General features: G+C 38.1%; 1 protein-coding gene across 3 annotated transcripts in view; it reads left to right on the forward strand.

The window, feature by feature from the left end:
• grik2 (glutamate receptor, ionotropic, kainate 2) overlaps nt 1–25153 on the forward strand; it is a 214937-nt gene that overhangs the window by 152186 nt on the left and 37598 nt on the right. For all 3 annotated transcript variants that reach the window (XM_026369948.1, XM_026369946.1, XM_026369947.1), the window contains exons 11-14: nt 627–850; nt 7798–7916; nt 12349–12566; nt 22752–22977. In XM_026369948.1, coding sequence (XP_026225733.1) covers nt 627–850; nt 7798–7916; nt 12349–12566; nt 22752–22977 — 787 coding nt within the window. The remainder of the gene's footprint in view (nt 1–626; nt 851–7797; nt 7917–12348; nt 12567–22751; nt 22978–25153) is intronic.

The following is a 25153-nucleotide window of genomic DNA, read 5'->3' on the forward strand; positions in this document are numbered from 1 at the left end:
AAAAATGTCTACATACATGTTGATCATCATTTTCTTGTCACTGTATGTCAAGTTTTTTGTTACATTATTTTATTACTAAGAGTCATCATTCAGATGCAATAGGTATGCTTACCTTTTAAAGTCACCTCTGTTACACAGAAAGTCAAGTATGTGGTAATAAACAACATCCAAATAAGTCAACTTATATGAACTAGATCATGGATAGAAAGCAAAAGCCGCAGATAAGATAGAGTACTAAATTCAAACTATGAAGAGACTGTTTTCTTTTTGTCCTCTAAGTCACTGATGACCTGTCCTATATGTCTTTATACCTCACAGTACATCATATAAAGTGTGGCACTATAGATAGTCTACATCTTCCAGCCACCCTAACAAAGAGAGTGAGCAGTTAAGGAAAATAAATGAATGCTTTGATTTAGGCTCTGGAGGGGAAAAGGTGAGTTTAGTAGCTGGAGTGTACTTGATGGGTGGAGAGAGATAGAGGGTTTTAAATTTCTTGCTAAGTGCCTTGGGACAGACTCTGTACTGTGTAAAGACGTTGTTTTTTAATTTGTTTTCCTCTAAATGCTTCCTGCACTCATGACTTATAGTCTATCCTTCTCCCCTTTTATGTTTACTGTTGACAGAGAGCTGATCTGGCAGTGGCTCCCCTCGCCATCACATATGTTCGAGAGAAGGTTATCGACTTCTCCAAACCCTTCATGACACTGGGTATAAGTATATTGTACCGCAAGCCCAACGGGACCAACCCTGGGGTCTTCTCCTTCCTCAACCCCCTCTCGCCTGATATCTGGATGTATATTCTGCTGGCTTACTTGGGTGTCAGTTGTGTGCTGTTTGTCATAGCCAGGTAACATGTCACTTCCAGTGATCACAGCTTCACACACAGTCAGACATGCTCAGCTTAAGCTATCGGACTAACAACAGGCTAAATACAAGACTCCTGAGCACACTGACTCGCTTATAATAAAAGCTTTCTACTCAGTGACATTATTGTGGTCATATATCTAAGATTAATCATACAAACATTGCAATGTCTTTCAATGCAGTTTAACCACAGAAAATCACTTGGGTATTTGCCTTTTTCCACAATTAGTCATTGATTTTTCAACAAATTGAATTCTGCTTGTAGAAGCTGTTGTTTCAGAACATCACTTGGCATGGCTGCTAGGTTACTCCTGGCCTGCTTCTACTCACGCTGGTATCAGTGAACAAAAAAAAGAAAACTGTCAGGAGATGCAGACATCTGCAGCAACACAGGCATTGGACAGAAAAAGTATAAGCCTTCCAGCCGTTTGAGGGTTGTGCGTATGTGACGGAGAGAGTGCCAGATCGTTTGTGCACTCATAGGGATATATGGTGCATAAGTGTGTGTGTGTGTGTGTGTGTGTGTGTGTGGGATGTGCCGACCTCTTTGTGAACGGCTGCTGCCCCTCTCCCTCCTTTTCCCTCACTGTCCCCAGTGTCTCAGAGTTCATGCTGTTATTTCTTTTCTCTTGGTTCCTTCACCATGCCTCAAACACTGCTGTGACTCAGATACTGTGTGGTCCATCACTTTCTTCTGCCTATTTTGGTTCATAGTCTCCAATTAATAGTGCAAACACTGTTGGCTAGACAGCTGTCACAAGACATGTCTCTGGGTCAATCTAATTCCAGTTCATGTGACTTTTTCTTTATCACGACTACCCTTGTTTTATGTTAACGTTAAACCCAATCACCCCCGGTATTGGGGGCAACTGCGAGTCCGGCAACAAAGACCATTTCAAACATACTAAACATGCCACAACCTTTAGACATGTTGCCTACCCACGTAAAGCTCAACTAGCCCAAAACAACATTTTCCACCTTAAAAAAAAACACAACTAAATAATTAAGTGACAAATACACGGTAATACTACATGCCCGCAAAATGGGCGCTAGCAATTGTGCAAGTCCAAGCTACAGGTACAAACAGCATATCATGCGAAAGCTGAGGCTTTCAAATGGTCTTTGTTGCCGGAAGTGCACCTGTCCACGATACCAAGGGTGCTCGGGTTTAACAGGTTAATTGTAGCCCATAAAGGTTTAGCTAAACTACTTTTCTATGGTAGGCCTCAAAATCATTAAGACCTCTTGACTATCAAATGTGCTAAGAACTGACATTCTCCCCATAAAACCTTAACTGCAAGGTTGTTTTCTTGTAGTTGCTTTGAATTACTTTCTATCCCCTGAAGGTCTGCACCCAAGTTCATTTATAAGTGGAGGTACGACCTGCAGTTTCAGGCCTCTCACTGCAGTTAATCAGTTCCAATGGCATTGCCTTGATGAAAAGGAACCAAACCCAAGGTGAAAGTACTGCAGAGTTTAAACACACTCTTTCAAGCATGCTTGTTGGGAACATTTCTGAAGCTACACAAAGTTCTGGACCTCTTTTTGAGTTACACTTATTATGTTTTTTGGGCAGATGGTTTGGAAAGTAGACTGTTTACAGCATAATGACATTATACAGTTTATAGGGTTTTTTGTGGAGTTAGATGGTGCCATCATTTTGTGGATGTATAATATAGGAGCTTATATTAGAACTGCCTTTTCTGCTACTTGTTGGCTGTGTTGCTTCTCTGAGACTTACTGTGACCTGACCTGAGCCTTCTGACAGAAGATCATGTATAAATGTGGAGGTACAGGCGATACCATCTCCTCAGTATTACGTTATTTGCTTTTGTCTCCATCTACTTGACTATTCAGCGATGCAGCTGACATTTGTGAGGTCAGTGTTGGATGGTGAAATGATACACCCTATTTGTACAAGTTGTCCTTTACTTTTAGCGCTCAGATAAATCATTTCAGATTATATGAGGAAGCCTTTTATAATTTATTTTTATTTGCAACTTCCATTTGAAGCATGGTGAAGAAACAGAGAAGGAAAAGTTCATGTTAACTCTAAAACTTTTGGGAGACATCGGCTCTCTTGCAGCCGTAGCCCGACAGTTTTACCGTTAACGCACATGTGTTTTTCAATGTTACTGGCGATATGATCACACAAGAGAATAAAAAGCAGCAACTGTCATCTAAGTTGGCTCAGAATATGCACCTATCTGTATTTAATATCAGATAACGTAAGTGTTTGGGTAAGTGTATAAATTCCCCCTCGCTTTATTCCTTCTTTTCTCCCATATACACAAATGCATGCTGGGCTACAGTTGCATGTTTTTGCTTTAGAGTGTAGCACATAACATTTTAACAAAATTTTATGAAATAAGAAGTGTAAAAGGCAAATTACGTATTATGAACAGAAAATGTGAAGATTACGTCACTCCACAAGAACATTTCTACATGTTTTCAGACATAAGGTTAGTGTGACTATCATAGCTAACTATCATACTGGTAGCATACTGGTACAATTTTACATTATTGCATATTTAAGGCACATATAGTATCTTAACAGAAAGAGTTATCTGCTGAAGATAATTCACAGATCTTGATGTCAACTGTCAACAACCTATCGTGCCATCATCAACACTGTATTTTCAGTAACTGAAACAAGCATGTATGTATGAACACTGCACTTTGGTGTTAATCAAATGTTTTTGGCCAAAAAAAAAACAAAATGGTGAAAAACGCCCTCCTTTAAACACCAAGCTGACATTGAAGAACTAGAAACAACTTATACTAACTGTTAATGCTTTCATTTGAGCCAAAATGTGGCACTAGAAAAAGAAAAAATGTTTCTCTACGACGTGATCATCATTCAAAAATGGAAGCCAGAAGAAACCTTAAGACTGCTCACATTCAGACAGTCCAACATTAGCCAATGGCAGACAGTATTACATAAAGTAGATAGATTTATTTCAGACTTTAATCTTTCAACCTTATTCTTTAATGGTGGGAAAGTGTGTATCTCATACCTTCTGTTCACATACGTCATTTGTACGTTAGAAAATTACAGTTGTTTCACTAAAGTTTGTGGGACAAACTGTCTAGTACATAAATTTGACAAGCAAGACCTAAGATTTAGTTCCACTGTGCATTTATGAACTACAATATATATATTTATGTATGCGTGTTTGTGTGTGTGTGACACATTGCACATTTTATCTATGTATGCTTGCATTTGTGCTGTACTGTGTGACTGACTGTATGAACGTGTGACTGGTAAAGACTGAATACTAGGCCTGATATACATTGCTAGAGTTAGAGTAGCTTCTCTTTGCCATCTGTAGGCCTGATTCACATGGGTGCACAGTTGAAAGCACAATTTCTCAGTTGCACTGCCACCTGCCCTAATATCTTCAGTTACTGATGTTAAGGTTCCTTGTTATTGCTTGTCTGTTTTCTCTAATGATAACAATAGAATTGCTGCTGCTTCTGGCACAGGCGATCAAAGAGCTAAACAAAACCATCTATGGTACTTCACATCTCTGCTAAAGCCTGTACATTATCACCTTGTTACACTTCAGATGAAATTCCCTACATCACCCACATAAAGTGAATTTTCTTACAATAAGAGAGAATGTGAGGCAAAGTTTAGAGACAGCAATTGATTCAAAATATTTGTGCAGAATATTCCTTTCTAAAGAATTATGAGTAAGGACACTGACATCATATTTTTATATTTCTCTGTGTGTAAGGTCTTTCTTACCGCAAGTCAAAGTGTAGTTTGTCAGTCCTCAGTCTTTGAGTGAAATGACATTGGTTAGTATGTGCTCATGTTGAAGACATATTCCTGAGTGGTTGAATGTCAAATCTGAATTCAATCCAATCCGCTAAGTAGGAGGTTCTGAATATCTACATTCATTTTGTCTCAGTGTTTGCCCACAGTTTTCCAAGGACTTGTATAATAAAACATTACAACAATATTTATTTATGAGGGCAGAAATTATGATCTGATTTCCTTAAACATCCTTAGACACAGTTGCAGCTAAAAGAAAACTGGGATTAAAAGGTAATCAAAGTAAATCTTATGTATGTTGCAAAACAACTGTGTTAAATATACAAAATTATTCTACTCTATGTTTAATATGGATCTGTAAACAATTAACAAACTCCTACCCCAATATTTCCGAGGCATAACTTGAGACTTGAGAATTGATTGTCACTTCAGCATCTTCAGCCACTTAAAAGCAGAATCATTCCACGGTTTTGCAGCCAAAGTGCAAACTGTAAAATGTACTTTCCCAGTACATGGTGAGTGAGGGGTGGGAGGGTTAATTGTTAATTGTTGACCTTATTCCAACACTAAAAATTGCTGCATTTCTAGATTAGCATCTATGTAATAGAGAAGAGCTGGAGTGGGGGTTTTGTGTTACTTCTGAGGCCAACCATGTGTGTTCTATCCCATGGGAGACCCACATACACTGGAGGAGAGACAGAAAAATGATTTGGACTCAAATTTGTTGTGCATTGACTACAGAATGTTGAATGTGAATATAGAGACACAGTTGGGTTTCTGCAAGTAATGTGCAAAAAAATGTACATTGGAGGGGAAATGTGGAGACAAAGAACCACTATAATATGCTAGCATTTGGACAAGGGCAACGGAAAGAGGGGAGCCTAGTCCAACCAGTCATTTGTTATGCTCAGCTGACCCCAACTATATCCTAACTAGTTACCTACTTGTGCCTAATGGCCAGATGCAAGTCTTTGCTATTCTTTTGCTTTGCTTGCAGGAATCAATCCATGACCACAACCATTAACATGCTGTACATGATGCACAACTTTCTAACAGTCTGAATCATAATGAAAACTTGTAAAACTAGCAAGAGCTCATAAGCACTCAGTTCCACCTCTACAATCATTTTGAAAGCAACACTGGCACGCATTTAGTTTCTGACACGTGTTCTGTGTCCATCCGGACATCACACCTCTACTACAACTGTGCGTAGCTGTGTAAATGGAACAGAGGAGGAGCATTCTGCCAGCTAGCTTTACCTAGTGCAAATAAGCAAAGTAGTCATAAATGACAGTCAGCTTAATGGCAATGTGTCGGGATTTATGTCTAATGAGGCAACAGGAGCATTTTGAAAGAAACTTACATCTACATGTCTTAATTGTACACTGCACCATTTGTGACATATCAAAAGATCATATGTATGGAAAGTCTGTTATCCTGAGTAATATGAACAATCTGACATTCCTTTGATGTTGGCATTATCATGTGTGTCTTCATTTGAGTTTTCTAAGGATGACCATGTCCCTGCAAAGATTAAAGCCTCACATTGTTTCAGTGCTGCTTATCTCTGCACTGACCTTTCTCAAAGTGTCTTCCACTGCAGCACAGATGACCTGAGATAATAAAACGGTTGTGTAATTAGATCAAACTGACAGCAAATGGGCCAAGCAGCGCTACAGTGAGAGACAGGTTAAGCTTGAGTTGTCTCCTGTATACACCATTGGTTTAGCTTTCCCTGATCTATCCAGCCACTCCCATGATCCTGCAAGGTGCTGATGACAACTTTGCTCATCCATGTTCATAGTGAGTGGTAATTGGCTTTTCTCAGTACAATTGGAGGGTACCATACTCCGAGACCTCTGAGCAATGGATTGGGTCACACAGTCATATATACCACGGCAAGGTCACAGTTCAGCTAAACTCAATTTAGCATTGCAAACTGACAAGCAAGCAAATCTGGGACAAATTGAGTGAGAGGATGGATTGATTTAGGGCCAAAGGATTCTCTTAAGGAAGAAATCAGGGGGACATTCAGAGGTCCTTGAGCTGCAATATCCTCCTGAGTACTGTAGGAGTGAAAAAGAACATCAACAATAATCACATTATAATGGAAAAGCCCATTAGTCAGTGGGAGGGTACAGTTATGATACTGTCATTCTATCGATACAGACATACCTTCATATAGAATCCTGAATTATAGTATTGTACCTAACTGAGAATTAGTACTACTGCGTTTTACAGAGAGGACAATGGATCAAAACCTTGACACACAGTAGTGTAGCAGTTTCATCAGCATTATCCTCCATGCAAATTTACATCCACTTGAGGTTATCATTTTTGACTTGCAGTGCAGTAAAAGGCCCACACTGAGACAAGTCTACATTATGCATTGCAATTTCATTAGCCAAACCCTTGTGTCTGTTAAACAGCTTGAGTCAAGATAGAGCCCCGGTTCCCTCTCTACTCCAGCATAAACCAAATCAGGTCAGGATGCTTAATTGTAGACCAATCAACCTTTACTAATGTAATGTCACTTTTATTTAACATGAATAAATGAGAAATCTATCTGCCTGAGGAGTGCCTCGAGTGAACGGAGAGTGCCTGGTGCCGGCGTGGGCATGATGGGAATGAACCGTTTGATCTGCTGAATATTAATGCTTCTACAAGATTATAAGGATTATTAGTTCTTTTCTCGGCTGACAATAGAGTTATTTTCAGACCTCATCGATTAAATTACTGAGGGAATTGCCTTTGATATGAGCACACCCACACAAGGAGCCACTTTTGCAATGTGAGTGATGTTAATTTAAGCTTACGTCCTAAGTACTGTATGTTATTGAAGATCACACAAGGGATCAAGATAAGCAGTCATTTTATTTTGACTAATAGGTTACTCAGTAACAAAAGGCTAACCAACAGCTTTCATTAATTAGTTTATACTAATCTAATTAACAGCATATAAATCATAAATATAAAGTTCTGTATATGAAGGCAGTGTCTCTCTGAACATGAATAACTAACTTTTGTTTTCTCTCCCCTCTCTCTGCAGGTAGGGCAACCAGTTTTTGGTCTCTTTTATTGTACTTCTCTTGTGTCTTTATGCAACTTCAGTAAACATATATGTCTGTGTTCTCTGTTAACTGTCACAGGTTTAGTCCCTACGAGTGGTATAACCCCCACCCTTGCAACCCTGACTCGGATGTAGTGGAAAACAATTTCACCCTGCTAAATAGTTTCTGGTTCGGAGTTGGAGCTCTCATGCAGCAAGGTAGACGCCTCTGCCTGCCCCCCTTTTATAGCACAAGTCCCACTTTTTGCTGGGGGTCAACCTTGCTCTTTGACCAGGCCCATGATCATGCATGGGGGCCTCTGTGCATGTCTCTACAAACAGTACTTCAATAGTAGAGTCCAGTGGGATGTTCTGAGTGAGATTTGAGTGATATGATTAATGAAAGAGGACAGTGCTACTGCATGTTACCCTCTTCCATGCCCCCTAACACCCTGCACCCCACTTCCTTTCTTCCTTTCCCCACCTTTTCACAGCCATCAGTGTAGGTAAGTAGAGTCACCCACAAGTGTCTTAGACTAATCAGATGGGTGAGGCTGAATGGGAATGTGAACTAACCCCACCTGTTTGATTTAGTTCCCTTATATCATTAGCCATATCTTCTCAACTGTTTGGAATCTTTAGACTGAGACAAGAGGTCAGCCAAAGTATAACAGAAGAAAGAAATTGGAAGGTTTACTTTAATAATTTAACAATGCATGTAACAATGGGAAATATGTTGAGTTTTTTTTTTTGTTTTGTTTTTAAATTAGCCATTTTCCAAGAAATCATACAATCGTACAATACTGTATTTATATCAGTTAGTGATTATTTTAGTGCCTGAAGCATGGTATATTTAGTATGTCTGCTATGCCTCAGAATAATGGAATGAAGCACACAATCTTGCTGTTACTTTAAGGGGTGTCTTTACTGAAATGACAAGAAATACACAACAGTAGTGGTATGTGGCCATGCATGGTTTTATATATATATATATATATATATATATATAATAGATTTTGAATATTAATGTTTGAGATTGTTGTATGTGCACATTGTGTATCTTCAGTGCTGATCATTTGATTCTTAAAATCAACTAAATGCTTTATTGTAAAGCACCTACCAATAAATGCTTAATGCTGAAATTTAGATAAGAATGAAATATTTTGACTTGTAACATTTGAAAATGTTGATCTGAATTCATTCCATGCCTTATTCAGATGTTATCACGCCTGTTGTGTTTTCTTATCAGCCCATAGATATTAGTAGGCTCCTTTCTACCTGCAAGTAGGCAACATAGGTGTTTATTGTGGCTCTTTGTTGTCATAGTTACAATACTAAACACATTTTATATTTAGGTACAAAAACTGCATGGTTTGTTGCCAAATAATAAATCTACTGGCCTACTGGTAGGTAGTAGGTGTCCCACTGAACTATAGGCAAGACAATGGCTAACAGCTGACTAACTGGACCTACTGGATTCCCATCTGAATAAAGATTTTGAAAAGATATTTTATAATTCATAAATTAATAAAATATGAAACTAAAATAATGTACAATATTCTAGTTAATATACTCAAACTTCAACTACAAGAGGTTTAACATTTGTTTTTGATCTTGAAGACATTAGTTTGGACAGTAGACCATACCTCATGTCCTTCCTTGGTTAACAAGGTTTTTTATTATATATTTTTAAATACAAATATAGAAAACCAACAACAACAACTTTATAATTATTTAGTGGTCAAATTTTTTACAAAAAAAGTTTTTCTAAAGATGAAACTCAGACATAAGTAAATAACATGCTTTGTGACCCGTTAAGTCCACAGACATCTCAGTCTTTCCTAGCTGATAGCTTGCTGACTGGGTGCATGTAATGATGTAATACTAAATGCAAACTAATATTTTCAACTAACCTTTTCATCAATTATTTTTATTTAATCCTAAAATCCATTGCAAAAAAACATTACTTATTTATTTTAAGACTGAATTAGGATGACTAGTTTGACTGAAACCTCACACAACAAATCAATACCCGAATAATTCTATGCACATTGAGCAAAAAACTTGTTTATAACCAATGATAATCTGATCAGGATTTATGTAAATGTAGCACTTAGCTACTAGATGCAGTGTAGTGTAGTGAAAAGCAAGCAGAAGATCTACAGTGTGTAAGGTTGACCAGTTGAGAAGATGTGGCTGAGGAGGCGAGAAGGCTGTGGGGTTAGACTGGAAAAAGACACAGTGTCTGCATGGCGCCATGCTAGTTTAAACTGTAGAGAGGCTCCCCTGCCTGGCGGCTTGCCCTGCCCCCCAGAAAACTGTGGGAAGTGCAGTTTGGTTATGACGTTACCTTGGGTACATGACAGTCAGCCCCAACCAGGCTCTGTTTGGGTATGATTTACCTCTCTGAGTGGATCACCACTACTTTTTTGTTATGGTTTCTGAGGTGGAAAAGGACAAGAATCCCAGAGCTGGTAATACATTCCACTTATAAACAAGTCTGCATCTCTTATCTTGCTATGGACTGCCACAGCGGAACAAACAAAACAATTTCTTTACTGATAAATATATGTTTGTGTTTTCTTACTTTTACTCTTGGTTGTTGTTTGATGAATGGAAAAGTGGGTTGATGGTTGCTGTGTTGGATGACTTCAGTGTCACAGTTAAACCATGTCTGACACTGTGGATGGATGGTGGTTGATGAAAGGATAAACAGACACCTTGACTGTACCATTGTGATTGTTTTGTTGCTAGTAGCATTACTTAATCATCACTTACCAAAATACCAGCCATGAAAGAATTAGGGCTATGATCTATAGTGTGCGGTTTATTTCTACCAAATACAAGAGTAAAAAACATTTTATACATTGAGAAAACAAAACTAGAAAAAAAATATCCCCATATTGATATCTGTTTTAAATAAAATGCTCCACACTAATTAGGTTCACAAGTTATGACAAGGCAAGTCAAAGGCAAGTTTGCAGAGTAGCCAAAACAAAATCAAAAGGACTAAAACTAAAATAAAGGAGAAAGGGCTAAATTAAATAAATCCAAATAACTGGAGGAATAAAACATGCAGTGCAGTCTATGGCTCCCTCTCAATTGCAATATCTGTTGCAATGTGTTCAAGCTGTTGTTGGCAATCATGTCTTCCCCTGTATGCGTCTTCTGCTAGACAGTTCATCCGGAGGACTGCGGGAAAGAAAAAGTTTGATGAAAAGTGAGATTGCAAATTGAGCCTCTCACAAAGGGAGTGAAGCACAGAGTTCTTAACCTCCTACTTCTCTGACTCTTTATCAGTTTTTTCTTTGTGAGCAAATTTACTAAATCCCAGCTTTCAATTGCTTAAGCTGCTTGAGTAGAATAGCTCCATATAACCCAGGCCCACCTTATTTCAACCAGACAACAAACTTCATTCCCACTCTACCCACGCACATATGCTCCTTCATGATCTGCATATACAGTATTCTGCTTAAGTTGTTAATCAAAAACAGTCAAATTAAATGAAGATTTAGTTGTATTAAAATAAAGTAACAGATTAGGTGAACATTTAAACAAGGTCATTCTGAAAGTGGCTAACAACACTAACAAATAGTGTCTTCAATAAACTTTGCTAAATATGTGTCTAGTAAGCAACCAGAACTTGGGTTGGCAATAAAAGTTCTTCATTACTAGGTCATTTGTCAGTGGTTAACTTGACACTTAAGCTTGTTGACATACACCTAAGGTAGTCATTATGTAATCAAGTTTCCAGAAGCACATATGTATATCCCAAAACTGTGCAAGTGCAATTTTCAGAGCCACTTACATACTTAAAATTTGCTGGAAATGTTAGTGAGAAAAGAGGCAGTACAATAAACACAGACAGACAGTCCAGAATACAGGACAAAGCATTCGCATCACCAGGAAAAACTGATCCACTGACCACCAGATCCAACCACTAGCTCTTTTTCACTACAGTAACTTACCAACCCTTAACTTGGAGCAACCCATAACCTGAACTTGAAAATCAAATGTGGTTGGTTCCGCGTTTCCACATTTTGCCCTCCTAACTTTGCATTATTCACTGTTTGCATCATGTGTACAGCAATCCACCACTAATAGAGACAGTAGAAGACATGTTTAAAACAGCTGTTGAACAATAAGAGCACAACGCTAACATTTAACCAGCATGTAATATTAACAGTAACCAAACCAGACTTGCTTGAGGTTCTGGAAGACAGTATCTGTTATCTGAATAGTCCTCTTTATTTCTAAACTCTGAAATGTCTTCAAGAACCTTAATCAAGTCCTATTTCTACCAAACACCATATTTTAAACACAGACGGAAGCCCTTCAAGTACGTTGAACTTCATGTAGTTTTATCCATTAAGATATAGTATTAAACGAAAAACTCGAAGAACACATCTCCAAAGTGGAAACAAAAGTGGAACTCCTGGTGAGACAAAGATCAGAAGTTCAGTTATGTGCCAGTAAGTTCCTGCAGTGGAAAAGACCTACAAGAGGCATACCACTCTGTCAACTTTGTGTGTCTGTCTGAGTGTGTGACCCAGGAAACACATGCAGAGGCCCAGCCTGGCCTGAGTACTGCCCTCTCTCCAACCTAGAACAGCACTAGGCCTCACCAGCCTCCTCTGCTCCTCTCGTTCAGGATCTGAGCTCATGCCGAAAGCCCTTTCCACCAGAATTGTAGGAGGAATCTGGTGGTTTTTTACACTCATCATCATCTCCTCCTACACGGCAAACCTGGCAGCCTTCCTCACCGTGGAGAGGATGGAGTCGCCCATTGACTCTGCTGATGACCTGGCCAAGCAGACAAAGATAGAATATGGGGTAGTAGAGGACGGCTCCACCATGACCTTCTTCAAGGTTAGTTATAATTTGAAAAACCCAACAGTCTTTGCCATTGTCATGTATCATACATGTGCACATTTTGTTACTTTGCAGCTATAATGAATGTGTCAAAAATGAATAGCAAATGAGTATTAGTATTGCTCATTTATAGTATATCAATTACTTGACCACAAGATGTTGGTTTTGATGTGAGGACGCTCACACACTTAGTTTCAGTCCTGAGAAAGCTATTTAAAAGCTACAGAAGACATTGTAAAGCACTTTTCACTGGATTAGCACATTAATAGAAGGGCAAGGCAGCTATCTTAGTTCATGATAAGTACTTGAAGTTTTGCACTTTGTAGTGATTTTGTGATTTTGAACTTCTCACCAGTTATCTCATGTTTCGCCACCCAGCAGGATGGCTCTGTGGTTGTACAGTAAAAGTTAAGCAGTGAGTCATTCAGTTCGCCTCTGCCTTCCTGATAATATTCTGCTTCAATGTTATTTTTACACACACAAATTGCAAACTACAAACTAGACATGGAGGACAAGATGGTTGGTCTTGTGTGTTAAGCAATGTATGAGGTTTCACTAGCCAGTGTGTCTTTTTCTTTTGCTTTTTTTCTTGTACAACTGGCAACTGCCGAAGAATTCATAGATCCATCAATGATGGCAAGCCTCCCTGGTCCAGAGGCAGCAAAGCAGGGCTCAATCACAGTTCATTGAGCCTCAGTCCAACAGCCTTCTGTCTTATGTACATTGCTTCAAACAAACTGGACACAGGCATCAATGTTTTTTTTTCTCTTACTCTTTGCAACTCTGCCATGCAGACCTTTGTTATTCAGTGTTCTCCTGGTGGTGGTCTCATGAACATTAGTATTAGCCACTGCAGCAAAGGCCTTCCATTACCTTGATGTTACCCTGTGACTTGCCGAACCACTACACACCTAGGTATTGGTGTGAGTAGTGTTCAAATACTAATGGAGTACAAATTTCTTGTTCAAACTTTCCAGCTTGGTGAGCATCAACAACTTCTTCTAAGGCCTTCAGAAATTTCCTTTGTTTAAGCCATGACACTTGTGTAAACCTGTGTTGTCAAGATTAGACTTTGGTAATGAAGCCCTAAAGTTTAATTCATTTAATTGAACCTGAAACATGAAATTCAAATGAACTAATATTCCTAGAGGTTCACATACCTCTGCCACATACAAATATTTAATATTGTATAATTTTCAACTGTAGACAAGTAAATTATGTCTTATTTATTTATTTATGTTTATTCTATTTAGTTTTAGGAGTCAATATATGATCATATTTTGATCATTTTCAAAATTCTAAAGGATTTACACACTTTCAGGTACCTCATTAATAATTACTAATCTAATTAATTAGATCCAGCTGTTTTGGTGTTTGTTTTCAGTGCATTCACAAAGATTCATGACAATTGGAATATGCAACAAAGACAGCACACTCCTGCCCCTCTTTTCTCTGCTCTCACAGAGGGCAGGGAAGAAAAGGGCAATCAGGAGGAGGCAGGAAGAACAAGCTCCCTGGCTGAGAACTGCAGCAGTCAAGTATAAGTTAAGGATCACCTGACATTTTTGACTGGCTTTTTTTAAGCTGATACAGGTTCTTTAAAATATGCCCACAATGACTCTTAAATTGTCTTTGATCAGTCCAGAAATAGACTCTTTTGATTATAGCAACCATCATGATATACTGTAGCATGATCAGTGAAGAATACTCTTTATTTACATCAGTTACTAAAAATACAAAAACTTTATACTTAAAGTGCTGGAACCATTCACACCTACAGTGCAGGAAATCTTTTTCAAGCTAACCTGTATTTCATTGTACTGCAAACCTCATGCAGAGAACTCTCAGGTCACATAGTCATGTTTAAACCCCGGATCTTCTTGCTGTTAGGCAACAGTGCTACATTTAGACTTAGCAAATTCATTTGGCAGGCGCTTTTATCTAAAGGTACAAGGCAAAGACAGGATAAGCGTAAGGAGGTCTTGCCTAAGAACGCAATGGTAACACTTCTGCCCTTGCTAAGGTTCTGTTTGTTTTGGTTGGTTCCTCTGAGTGTAATAGCATATAAAATATATGATGTATGTCAGGGGTGGTAATCCAGGCAAGTTTCAAACCCTTCAATAAAATTTAACCCAGACTTTAGAATGTCTTGTTTTTGTTTTGATTTCTCATGCAATCCGGCGATTGCTCTCAAGATTTTGTCACACCTCGTTTCCATCCATCTGTGCAATAAGCACACATGTGCTGAGGTGCTGTTCACACACACGGGGGCATAGTAGTGATTAATATGTTTGTGTGTTTCATCTTCACACTGAAACATGCTCACACCAGTTCATTAGAAAATTGCTGTGGTGATCATTTCAGCATGCAAAGTCATGAAAACAACAGTTGGTGTAAGAAGCTGCATATGTGCTTTTAATCAATTTACTGCTAAGGTCCTTCTGCAGCCGTCATGTGCAGCTTCAGGCCAGACACTGTTAGTTACAAAGAGGTTGGCATAAATACTGCACGCAAGGAAATACTGCTGCTGATTACAGCATTGTGGTTTTGTAATTTCTTTTAGCATTTTTGTCAAATTTGTCAATTGAGGCATGTCAGTTGTGATATGTTTTAATTTTCAAAGTTTAAATGTACAGTCCCTCTAAAAAGCATTGAGCCCCCTAGGACTTCTCCTGTTTTTCTTGCACGCTGTAGTACATCAACACTGAGCCTGTGTGGCTAGAGCTTAATCAGTTTTGCATGTCTGGACAGTTTATTTCTGCAAGTGTCTACCATGTTTAGCTTTGATTGTGTGCTTGGGGTCGTTGTTTTGCTGGAAAACAAATCTCCCAAACTGCAGTTATGTTGCAGGTTTTCCTAGAGAATTTCTCTTTTATATTTGTTATACCCTCTGCCTTCATAAGCCTTCCAGGACTTGCTGCAGAGAAGCAGAGCATGATGCTGCCACCACCATGCTTAACTTTAGTGTTTGTGTACTTGCCACTTCACAAACACACACCCCAACACACTGACAGCCTATAAGTTGAAATATACAGTACAGTTACTTAATTCTGTTGAAATATATAGATGTTAATACAATACAAAAAGTAGAGCGCTGCTAAACTAATGTTTTTTTGTGGCTGTCAAAGAGCATTGCTGTGGGCTAATTACTAAAAATGAATAGTTCTGTACTCAAAGTCCACGAAAAAGAATACTGGTACGATAAAGATGAACTCATTTAGAGCAATTCTATTTTGCATACGGTGTACATATTCTGCAGACAGTGTAATAAATCATTGCCACATAGGCTGTGCACTCACCATCTTAATGTTACTGTAATATATACTACCTAAATACTAATGAACTCCTACTAAAAACATTGATTTATATCTATAAAATGTTAAGTCATATGAATGAATACATATGGCCTGCATATATACAAAATACGTCACGTCATTGTGCCATTTCTAAAAATAAGACTTACCACCAACAAGGTGGCCTATGTTTGCAGTCAAATTGCACTTAACATGTATGTCTGTTAAGACTTACATTCTACAGAGATAAAGTAATCTGGAAGTGTTACGGGAGACCTGATCTTTGTTTTCACTCATCCATGCACCTTGATCTTGACCTGAAGGTTGTCCCAGGAGCTCATTCTAAACAGTTCATTTATGCTTCAAATGTTTCTGTCAGATGTAATGAAGTTTTCTCTAGGAGTTTGTAAGATACTGCACTGATGATAATTGCACATAATGGATGGATATAAGGTCACAAAAACCTAGATAACCAGGCTAATAAGTTTGTCCTTGATAACAAGTGAACATTTGTGCCAAAAGAACCAAGTTAGAACACTTTCAATTTTCAAATAATAAAGTCAATAACAGACAAATATATGCAAAATGGCAAAATGTAAATTATTATTATGTAAGACATGATTTAGCTATAAATAAAAAGTATACATTAGGTATAAATAGTAAGTATACAGTTGATAAAAATGACATTTTGCAGTATTATGATCCTGAAATAGATACTGTCTAACTGCAAAATGTAACTGTTGATCTGAACAATTCATGTACACTGCCTTCCATATGAATACCTAGAAATAAAAGCTGAAATTTTGATCTTTTGTGTCATATGCATCTTTTGATGCCAAACCCAAATGTTTTCAGTCTACAATAGAAATACAGGAAATGGCCTCATTGTTCCAATATATTTGGATGGGAGTTTATGTGCTCATTCATATACATTAGACTACTGTCTCAAAAACAAAAGTTTAATACAACGTATTATGAAGGTAAACACAAATTTTCTAACCAAAAATGTTATACGAGGTGTTTCCTCTTTTACATTGGTCATAGGTATTCCATCACCTTTTTGCTTCAAAATATGCAATTATTATTTAAAACATGGATTTTGTGTTTACTCAGGCTGCCTTTACTTTATGTTAGATTTTGCTTGAAGTTTTAAAGATAAAATTTAGAGTGAGGTATCAGGACGAAGTCTTTTTTTTTTTTTTTTTTTTTTTTTTTCCTCACAGCACTTTTATTTAAATACAGACCCACTCTACCTACAGCAGCTGCCAACTCACTCGTTGCTTCTTTTGGTAACATGTAGCCTTTTGCTCTTATTCTTTGTTTGGGCATTAACCATTCCAGGCAGGCACAAAGGGCATTTGTCCTTCAGTGAGTCCAACATATTCTGTCTGCAAATCCTGTGTGATGTGTTTAAATTACACTGTTGTGATAATGGAGTAAGTGTTCTGATCAGACTTATCATCAGTCATAGTTGATGCAGGGCAGCGGACTCACAGATGATGTGCAAACGCATTACAATAACTACTTAAACCTAGAAAAAAAAAAATCCCAAATACTAACTGTTTGGGTAAGTATTGACTTCTGCTGTAAAATACAATTCTGATGGTGACTAATTATGTAAATGTCTGCATGGGATAGGCTCTGAATCACTGAAGCGTCTCAGGCGTCTCCCTAGCAGAAACATTCCCGATGGACTGCTGCTAGTGAATACTTTAATAAGCAAACACATGGTGCTGCTGTGTGTTGCTTGTTAACTAAGAAAACCACATTTTATTAAATACTCTTTGCTGATTTTACATTATGTGTGTGATGCTATGATGTCTGGCAGAGCCTATAACCTTTTACATGTCTGTGCCACTGAGCACCATTTCCCCAGGCTAGACAAGCCTCAATTGTTTTGCATTAGGCATAAGACAGATGGGAGGAGTCCCTTCAACATGGTGATTAAATCAAGCAGATAGAGCTTATTGGAATGATGTGCCTGATTCCTGGGAGAGAACAGAGGCAGGGTATGGAAGGCTGGAGGGATCAAGTAAAAACTGGTATATTTTACAACCTGCCATGAATAAATGCATCAGCAAGTCAAAGATAAATTACTATTTTTCCCAAAACATTTTGTCCATCAGTTTTTTTTTTTCCACTTTAAATGCTTAGTTCAACATTTAATAGTAATTTATTTTTTAACATTCACTTGTGTCATCAAACATATAAACATGAAACTGCCTTGTCAGTGGTCATATTACTTATGATGAAAGTAAAGGAGCAAGTCCTTGTTGGGAGTAACACATTTATTTTATGTACAAACACTATTTGACCATTTGGCTGTTGGCCTAAACCTCAAGCTGCTTTTGTTCCTCAGTGTAACCAAAACATTATGGTTCCACAATCATGGATGTTCATGATGACTTCTATGACAAAGAAGTGTCTACAATGGAAGTATCTGTTAGGGTTTCAACCTTAGCTCTGTAGAATTACATTATGGTGTCGCTAAAATGGATATTAGTGCATTACATCATCTACAAACGTTGACGATAGCAACATTACTAGCAGGTTGTAGCTACTTTCACCTGAAATTAGCTGAGAACACAGAAAACTGTTCTCAGACTCTCAGTTTGTGTCTTGGGTTTGCCAATCACAACATTCATGTCCCTTTGAGAAAGATACTGTGTGAATACCTCTATTGTAGCTGAGCGAACGGCTCCAGTGTGTGTGTTTGTGGGGGTGTGTCAGCACATACTGTTGCTGTGGCCCTGCTGTTTGTCAAAGTTATCAGGACTGGTCGTCCTGATTCACTGCCACTGCATAGGAATATATACGTGTTCACTGATTTATGATCAGGTTTGTTGAGGTAGAGGTAGGGGTGGCTGTGGCTCAATAGGTAGAGCAGTTGTCTGCCAATCACAGGATTGGTGGTTTGATTCCCGGCTGCCATGTCACATGCCAAAGTGTCCTTGGGCAAGATGCTGAACCCCAAGTTGCCCCTGGTGAGTCAGGTCAGCTGCATAGCAGCTCTGCCATTGGTGTGTGAATGTGTTGATGTACTTGCAGTTTTAATTAAAATGAAATAAAAACATACTGTAACATAGACACAATCACAGAAAAGAGAGACACATTTACCATCCACTGAGACACCGCTGAATCTACACTAATATTTTAAAGATATAATAATAACTTCACATGGGACTCCTGAAGAGTGCAAAACTCAACACACGGTAAACTGTCCTAAACCAGCACATGAATTTAAAATTCAATTTTTTATTTTCTGGACATGTCCCTATAAACAAAATATATAAGCCCAGAAAGGTTTTAGGCACCCTAACATTACCTTGTATTACCTTGTCAGTCAACTGAAAACACAGCCGTCAAATCAACATGTGGCCAATCTTCATGACATCTGCTCTCATCATGTTTAAACCAAAACCAACCCTTTAACATATTAGCAGACAACTTCATAAACGTGGTCAGTCACACATATATTAACAAGGTGCATGGCTATATGCCATAATTTTAAATGGTGTATTTGTATCAATGGTTTTTTCATGTAACTCTGTGGTATCTCACTGCTATTACAGGAAGAAATAACCAAAATGCAACTGGCAGCATCTCGGCAAAATTGCAATATCTTTTTCAAATCTGCCATCATGTAACCGAAATGTTAATGACATGAAAACCTCTGGCAGCACACTACTAAACCATTTTGCATAATAAACATGATTGATTAAAAAGACCTTAGGCATATTCTGCCGTGAGTGGAATTTATTTATTTTTATTCTACTATAGTTATCGCCAAGCTACATAGTGATAAAAAATTCAATTAGTTTTGGAGGGGACATTTTGTCTTTCTCGCAAGAGCCCCGCAAGGATCATCAAGGTTTTATTTCTCTTCATGTGAAATGAAGCTTGTAGTAGATAAAGAGTGGAAATCAATGTGAAGTGTGCAGAATAGGTTTTTCTGTTATAGCCACTTGTGTTTAGTGTTGACTGCGCAACATAAACAGTGTGCAATGTGTAATATCTGTGTAACAGAATTTTTCATAAAGGTGCTGACTACATTTTGTGACATCCCCCCCTAGTCTTGGTTTCTTTTGATTAGGCCTTTTCAAAAAGCATACAAAAACACAATAAAATTTTTTTCATTAAAATCAGTCAATCAATTTTACTCAAATAAAAATACAGTTGCACTACATACAGTTATACAGCCTAGAACATAAAGTACATTAGAATATGAATTAATTGCATTTCTATGGAAGGATACAAGTAGCCTTTGTGTCCAAACCAATACAACTGAATATCAATTGCAAATATAGCCTTGTGAATAGAGCTTAGAAATGAATTTTAATTCCTAAGCTCTATTGTATGTGTCATTTTAATGACACTGTCTACACTTAGAGGCTATTTTCACAAAGTGTACATCAGGACTGACACCATCAACTGGAGGTCATTATTAACAAAACCAATAATCTTGTGGTAGACTACTAGAGGAACAGTCTGTTCATCAATGTTATTAACCAGAGATGAAGTAAAGAGGATGGATTTGTTTGTGCCAAGGTACCTGTAGGAAGATATTGTTTTGTACAGTCATAAGATACATTGAACAACCTTGAACAAAAACAATTTAATCAGTTCATATAAGAGATTTTTCTGGTATTACTTTAGAGTTAAAAGAACTTTCACTGCTACTATCTAATGTACCAGGAGAAGAGTGACAGAAGAGATGGGAGATGAAGAGATCACCACCAGGTGGTGATCAGTTGACAGCTCTGCCCTTAGAGTGCCCAAGACAAATGGTCGAAGGGCAGTTGAAACCATCACAAAGTCCAATAACAAACCCAGCTTGGGTACAGATAAGGGAGAACGTACCTCACAGTCATGCCCTTCCAGGTGTCACTGCCACTGCCCATGAGGGCGTTGAAATCCCCCTCTGTACTTGGACTTGGAGTCCCCAGACAGAGACCCATCTCACTGTAGGCAAGTCCAGAGTAGAAGAGGGTCCAACCTTTCTTAAGGAGTTGGTATCCAGAGTCTAAGCTGTGAGTCGAGGTGAGCCTGACTAACTCTAGCTGGTACTGCTCAACCTCCAGCATAAGTTCAGGCTCTTTACCCACAGCGAGGTGACATTTCATGTCCTAAAAGGGCATGTTTATGATTCAACTCTATTCATAAAAGATTTGTAAATTGCTCATGGTCTGGCCCGTCACCTAGGACCTTTTTGACTTGGGAGACCCCTGCAAGGGGCTTTAGGCCCCGGCTACATAGCTCCTAGAGTAGTAAAATAGCAGATTTTCAGTAATTTTGTTAAAGATATCCAACATCCATGCATCTTAGGTGAATTGGTCATTTCTAATTGCCCATAGTGTTTATGATTGTTTGTCTCTATATGTTAGCCCTGTGATGGACTGGTGACCTGCCAGGGTGTACCCTGCCTCTCACACGATGACAGCTAGGATAGGCTCCAGCACCCCTGAAGAAAATTAATGGATGGGTGAATATCCAATCTGCCCAGCTTCAGAGTGTTCATCTAACTCCACCATACAGGTTCCCCTGAAGATACATTTTAGCTTTGGTTATTTAATCCAGCACCATTAGGTCAAAATATTGATTAGTACAACTTTTATAATGGCATTTTCTGCACTCTGTTGATGTTTTGTGCTATTTAACAAGCATTAGCATGCTAACACCTCTCCAATCAAGAGCAGTTGAATGGGAATGTTCTTCTGGTCTTTATAAATATGCTGGTTGTCTGATTATCTGCGTGTTTTTTTGAAAGAAAGTTACATTGAAGCAAAGAAGAAAAACAGGACAACATTGTTCAGCAGAAGCAAACGAGTGACAACTGTATCAGGCAGGCAATGAATTGACAAAACTTGCTATGACATTCTTATTCTAATTCTTATACATATTCTGCATTCTCCATTATTAAGGGATTTGTACAATTTTTGGGGTTTGTTTCAGCAGCTATTTAGGAGTATCTATTGTTTTCTCACATGGTTTAAGTGTAATCAGCTCTGGAGCCCTGTGTGGAGACTCTAGGAAGCCCACCATGCCTCTGTGCTTGACTTGGAGTGTAGATGGTTATCTGACTCTCCGTGTATTCACAGCCACTGCTCTCCCCTTATCAGCAGTCTGAAGCTTGCATGCTCAATCGCCTGATTTGTCAAGGGTGACTCTGAAAGATTCTGATAGGCACTCCGCAAATCACCCAGTTGATCTAAAATATCGACCAGCCACAAAAAGTCATTACACACAATAATGGCGGGCAGGACCTTGAAGATGTGACTTAATTAGGTTTCAAATGGCTTCAAAAATGCCTTCAAATCTGCTCCCCCGGAGAGTAATGTGCTCTTGGATTTTTCTCAGTGATTACAGGTGTAGAAAGTGAGTCACACTGGTACTGTCAGCACCATGGCTGTGCTTCACTATTGGTGATAACAGAAGCACAGACATCAGAGATGTGGTTGTGCAAATTCTACTATTGCTGCTGTTTAATATGCATACCTGTTTGAATATATATAATAATCACAAGTGATAATGACTTTGAATCAAATGTAAAATGCAAAACAAGTTCTGCTCAAACAAATGATGTTTTTCTCCTAATGAAACTTGGAAAGCAATCGAAAGATTCTGAAGGTCTTTTGGGGGTTTTATGCATTTGGTAATATGTAAATTCGTGTTCTGCTTGTCATTGTTTCTTTTAGTTGCTCAAAACATCATAACTGCTGAGACTGAAATAATTCTTCATTAACCTCCAACCTAGAACTGCATATTCATCCAAACACAGTATAGTGTTTGTGACTAATGAATGAGACATCATTGAATTTTATGTTGGTTTCTGTCTAAATATTTTGGATTTCTTCTCTTACTCTCAATTCCATTCCATGTCTCTGCACAGAAAACAAAGATCTCCACCTATGATAAGATGTGGGAATTCATGAGCAGTCGGAGGCACTCAGTGATGGTAAAGAGCGTTGAGGAAGGCATTCACCGTGTGCTTACCTCAGACTACGCATTCCTTATGGAGTCTACAACCATCGAGTTTGTCACACAGCGCAACTGCAACCTTACCCAAATCGGAGGCCTCATTGACTCCAAAGCCTATGGGGTTGGAACACCAATGGGTATGTACGCTACAATTATAATACACCAACACACAAGCTCTTATGCTTGTAACATATCCTACTTATTGCACAGGCAAATAAGAGAAAGTTATAGGGCATAGGCAAGCAAACTTTAAAAAAAGGCCAACCGAAATCTTTATGAAGTTTCTTTCTTTCTTTTTTATTTATTTTTCTTTTGTTATTCATTTGGGTTGGGATGTGGTGACTGTGCAGGCCTTAGCATATGATTAATTTTCATTGTTGGGAGATGTGTCATCATAGGATAAAGGTGATCACTGAAAACAGTTTTGCATTGATTTGCAATTACCCTTAGGTAAGGGGACAAGTGGAACTAAACTACTCCAGCAAAATACCTCTGAAGCATAACCATAGCAACCAGATCTCTTCACTTGAGGGGGCAAGCATTCCTGGTTTCTCTTTTGTCCCCCATGTCTTGTAGTGTATAAATACCTATCTATGTAGGTATGTACAAACCCTTCATAAGTTTCCAAAAATTAATGTGTTGCAATTAGGCCTGAACATTCTGGATAAAATTTTATTATAAAATTACGATCACAAAGCTTTTACTATTATTTATTGCTGTGAAGAAACAATATGATCATTACTGAGCTGTCTAAACTGTTCTAAACATAAATTTAAACCTGGAGCTTTGTCTTTTTCTAACACTTCAATGTCTTTCTGTGTGTGTACTTGTCCAATGTGAGGACCTGGGCTAGTTTTATACCATGGGAGTGAGAACATTTGAGGAAATGTCTTTGCTTTCTGGTTTTCGCAAGGGCTGTTTGAGGGTTCATTTATTTGAGAGTTTATTTATTGTTAAGGTTGAAATTACATTATGATCTTGTTCCCCACATATAACCAGCACTGAAACATTTAGTTAAAATGGTACTGTAGTTTAGTGTTTACACTATAGGGTTAGGGTTACACTATACTATATCCCATGTGGGGAGATGATTAGCTGGTAAAATTCTGGGGCTACATCCAGCAGGCAGTAGACAGCATGAGAGAAAAAGGCTAACACAAAATTGTGAATATTGTTGGTATGCATGGCATATTTGACATTATGAATGAAGGTGCAACATTTGATTACAAGACTCCACAGCAGATTCCCACAATCCTGTTTCAAATGCAGTGAGAGAAATGAGAAATAGTTTAGTTGCTGTGGTATTCCCACCGGACGACAACTTAACATAATGCCCTGATGCAAAAAGCTGATCTCTAGCTGTTGTATTCTACTATATGTTTATTTGGTCATATTTTTCTTTCTCTCTTCTCTTTCCACTCACCCCAACCGGTCGAGGCAGATGGCCGCCCACTATGAGCCTGGTTCTGCTGGAGGTTTCTTCCTCTAAAGGGGGTTTTTCCTCTCCACTGTTGCCTAAAGCTTGCTCAAATGGGATTGTTGGGTTTTCTCTTTAATTTTTTGTATAAATATTTTCTGTAAGGTCTTAAACCTTACACTGTAAAGTGCCTTGAGATAACTTCTGTTGTAAATTGGCACTATACAAATAAAACTGAATTGAATTGAATAGTTTTTTAAAAGCAAGGTGACTGTTTGGAAAATATTAGGCTTGAACCACAGTTTAATACGTAACTATTATATTGTTTGCTGCATGGATATTACTCTATGCAAACACCAAAAGCCAACAATTTGTCAGTATCTCTGTACTTGCTGACTTTAGTAGTCGTTCAATGGCACTCATCTTTGACCCTATTGTTTCCTGCTGTAGGCATACAATATTTTACAATAACTTTTTTAAAAGGCTTAATAATTTTCTAAACCGTTGGGCATGGTCATCTTTAGCAAATGTTGCTCAAACAGGAAGAAGTCTAAGACTGGTGTGTGAGTTGTCTACTTAAAATGGACTATGGTGTTTGTATTCATTGCAATGAAGAAACATGTTGCAGTGCACTTGTCTTGGCAGTGTTTTAAATAGTTTGGACAACAATGACATAGACAACTAAGATAGCATGCTTACACACACAGTACCTGATAATGAAGTTGAGTTGAATTGTTTTTTTTTTTTAATAGGATTTTGTCAAGGACCAAGCAATGAGGCCCAAGAAAACCTAATGCAGAAAGCAAGAAACAAACTACATAATTTATTAACATTAAGGACTTGAAAATAAAAACCTAGAAAGAACTAAACTCAAAAATAGTTTGAAATTAGGATCC

This window comes from Anabas testudineus, chromosome 16 (assembly GCF_900324465.2).
Source record: "Anabas testudineus chromosome 16, fAnaTes1.2, whole genome shotgun sequence".
NCBI classification, from domain to species: domain Eukaryota; kingdom Metazoa; phylum Chordata; class Actinopteri; order Anabantiformes; family Anabantidae; genus Anabas; species Anabas testudineus.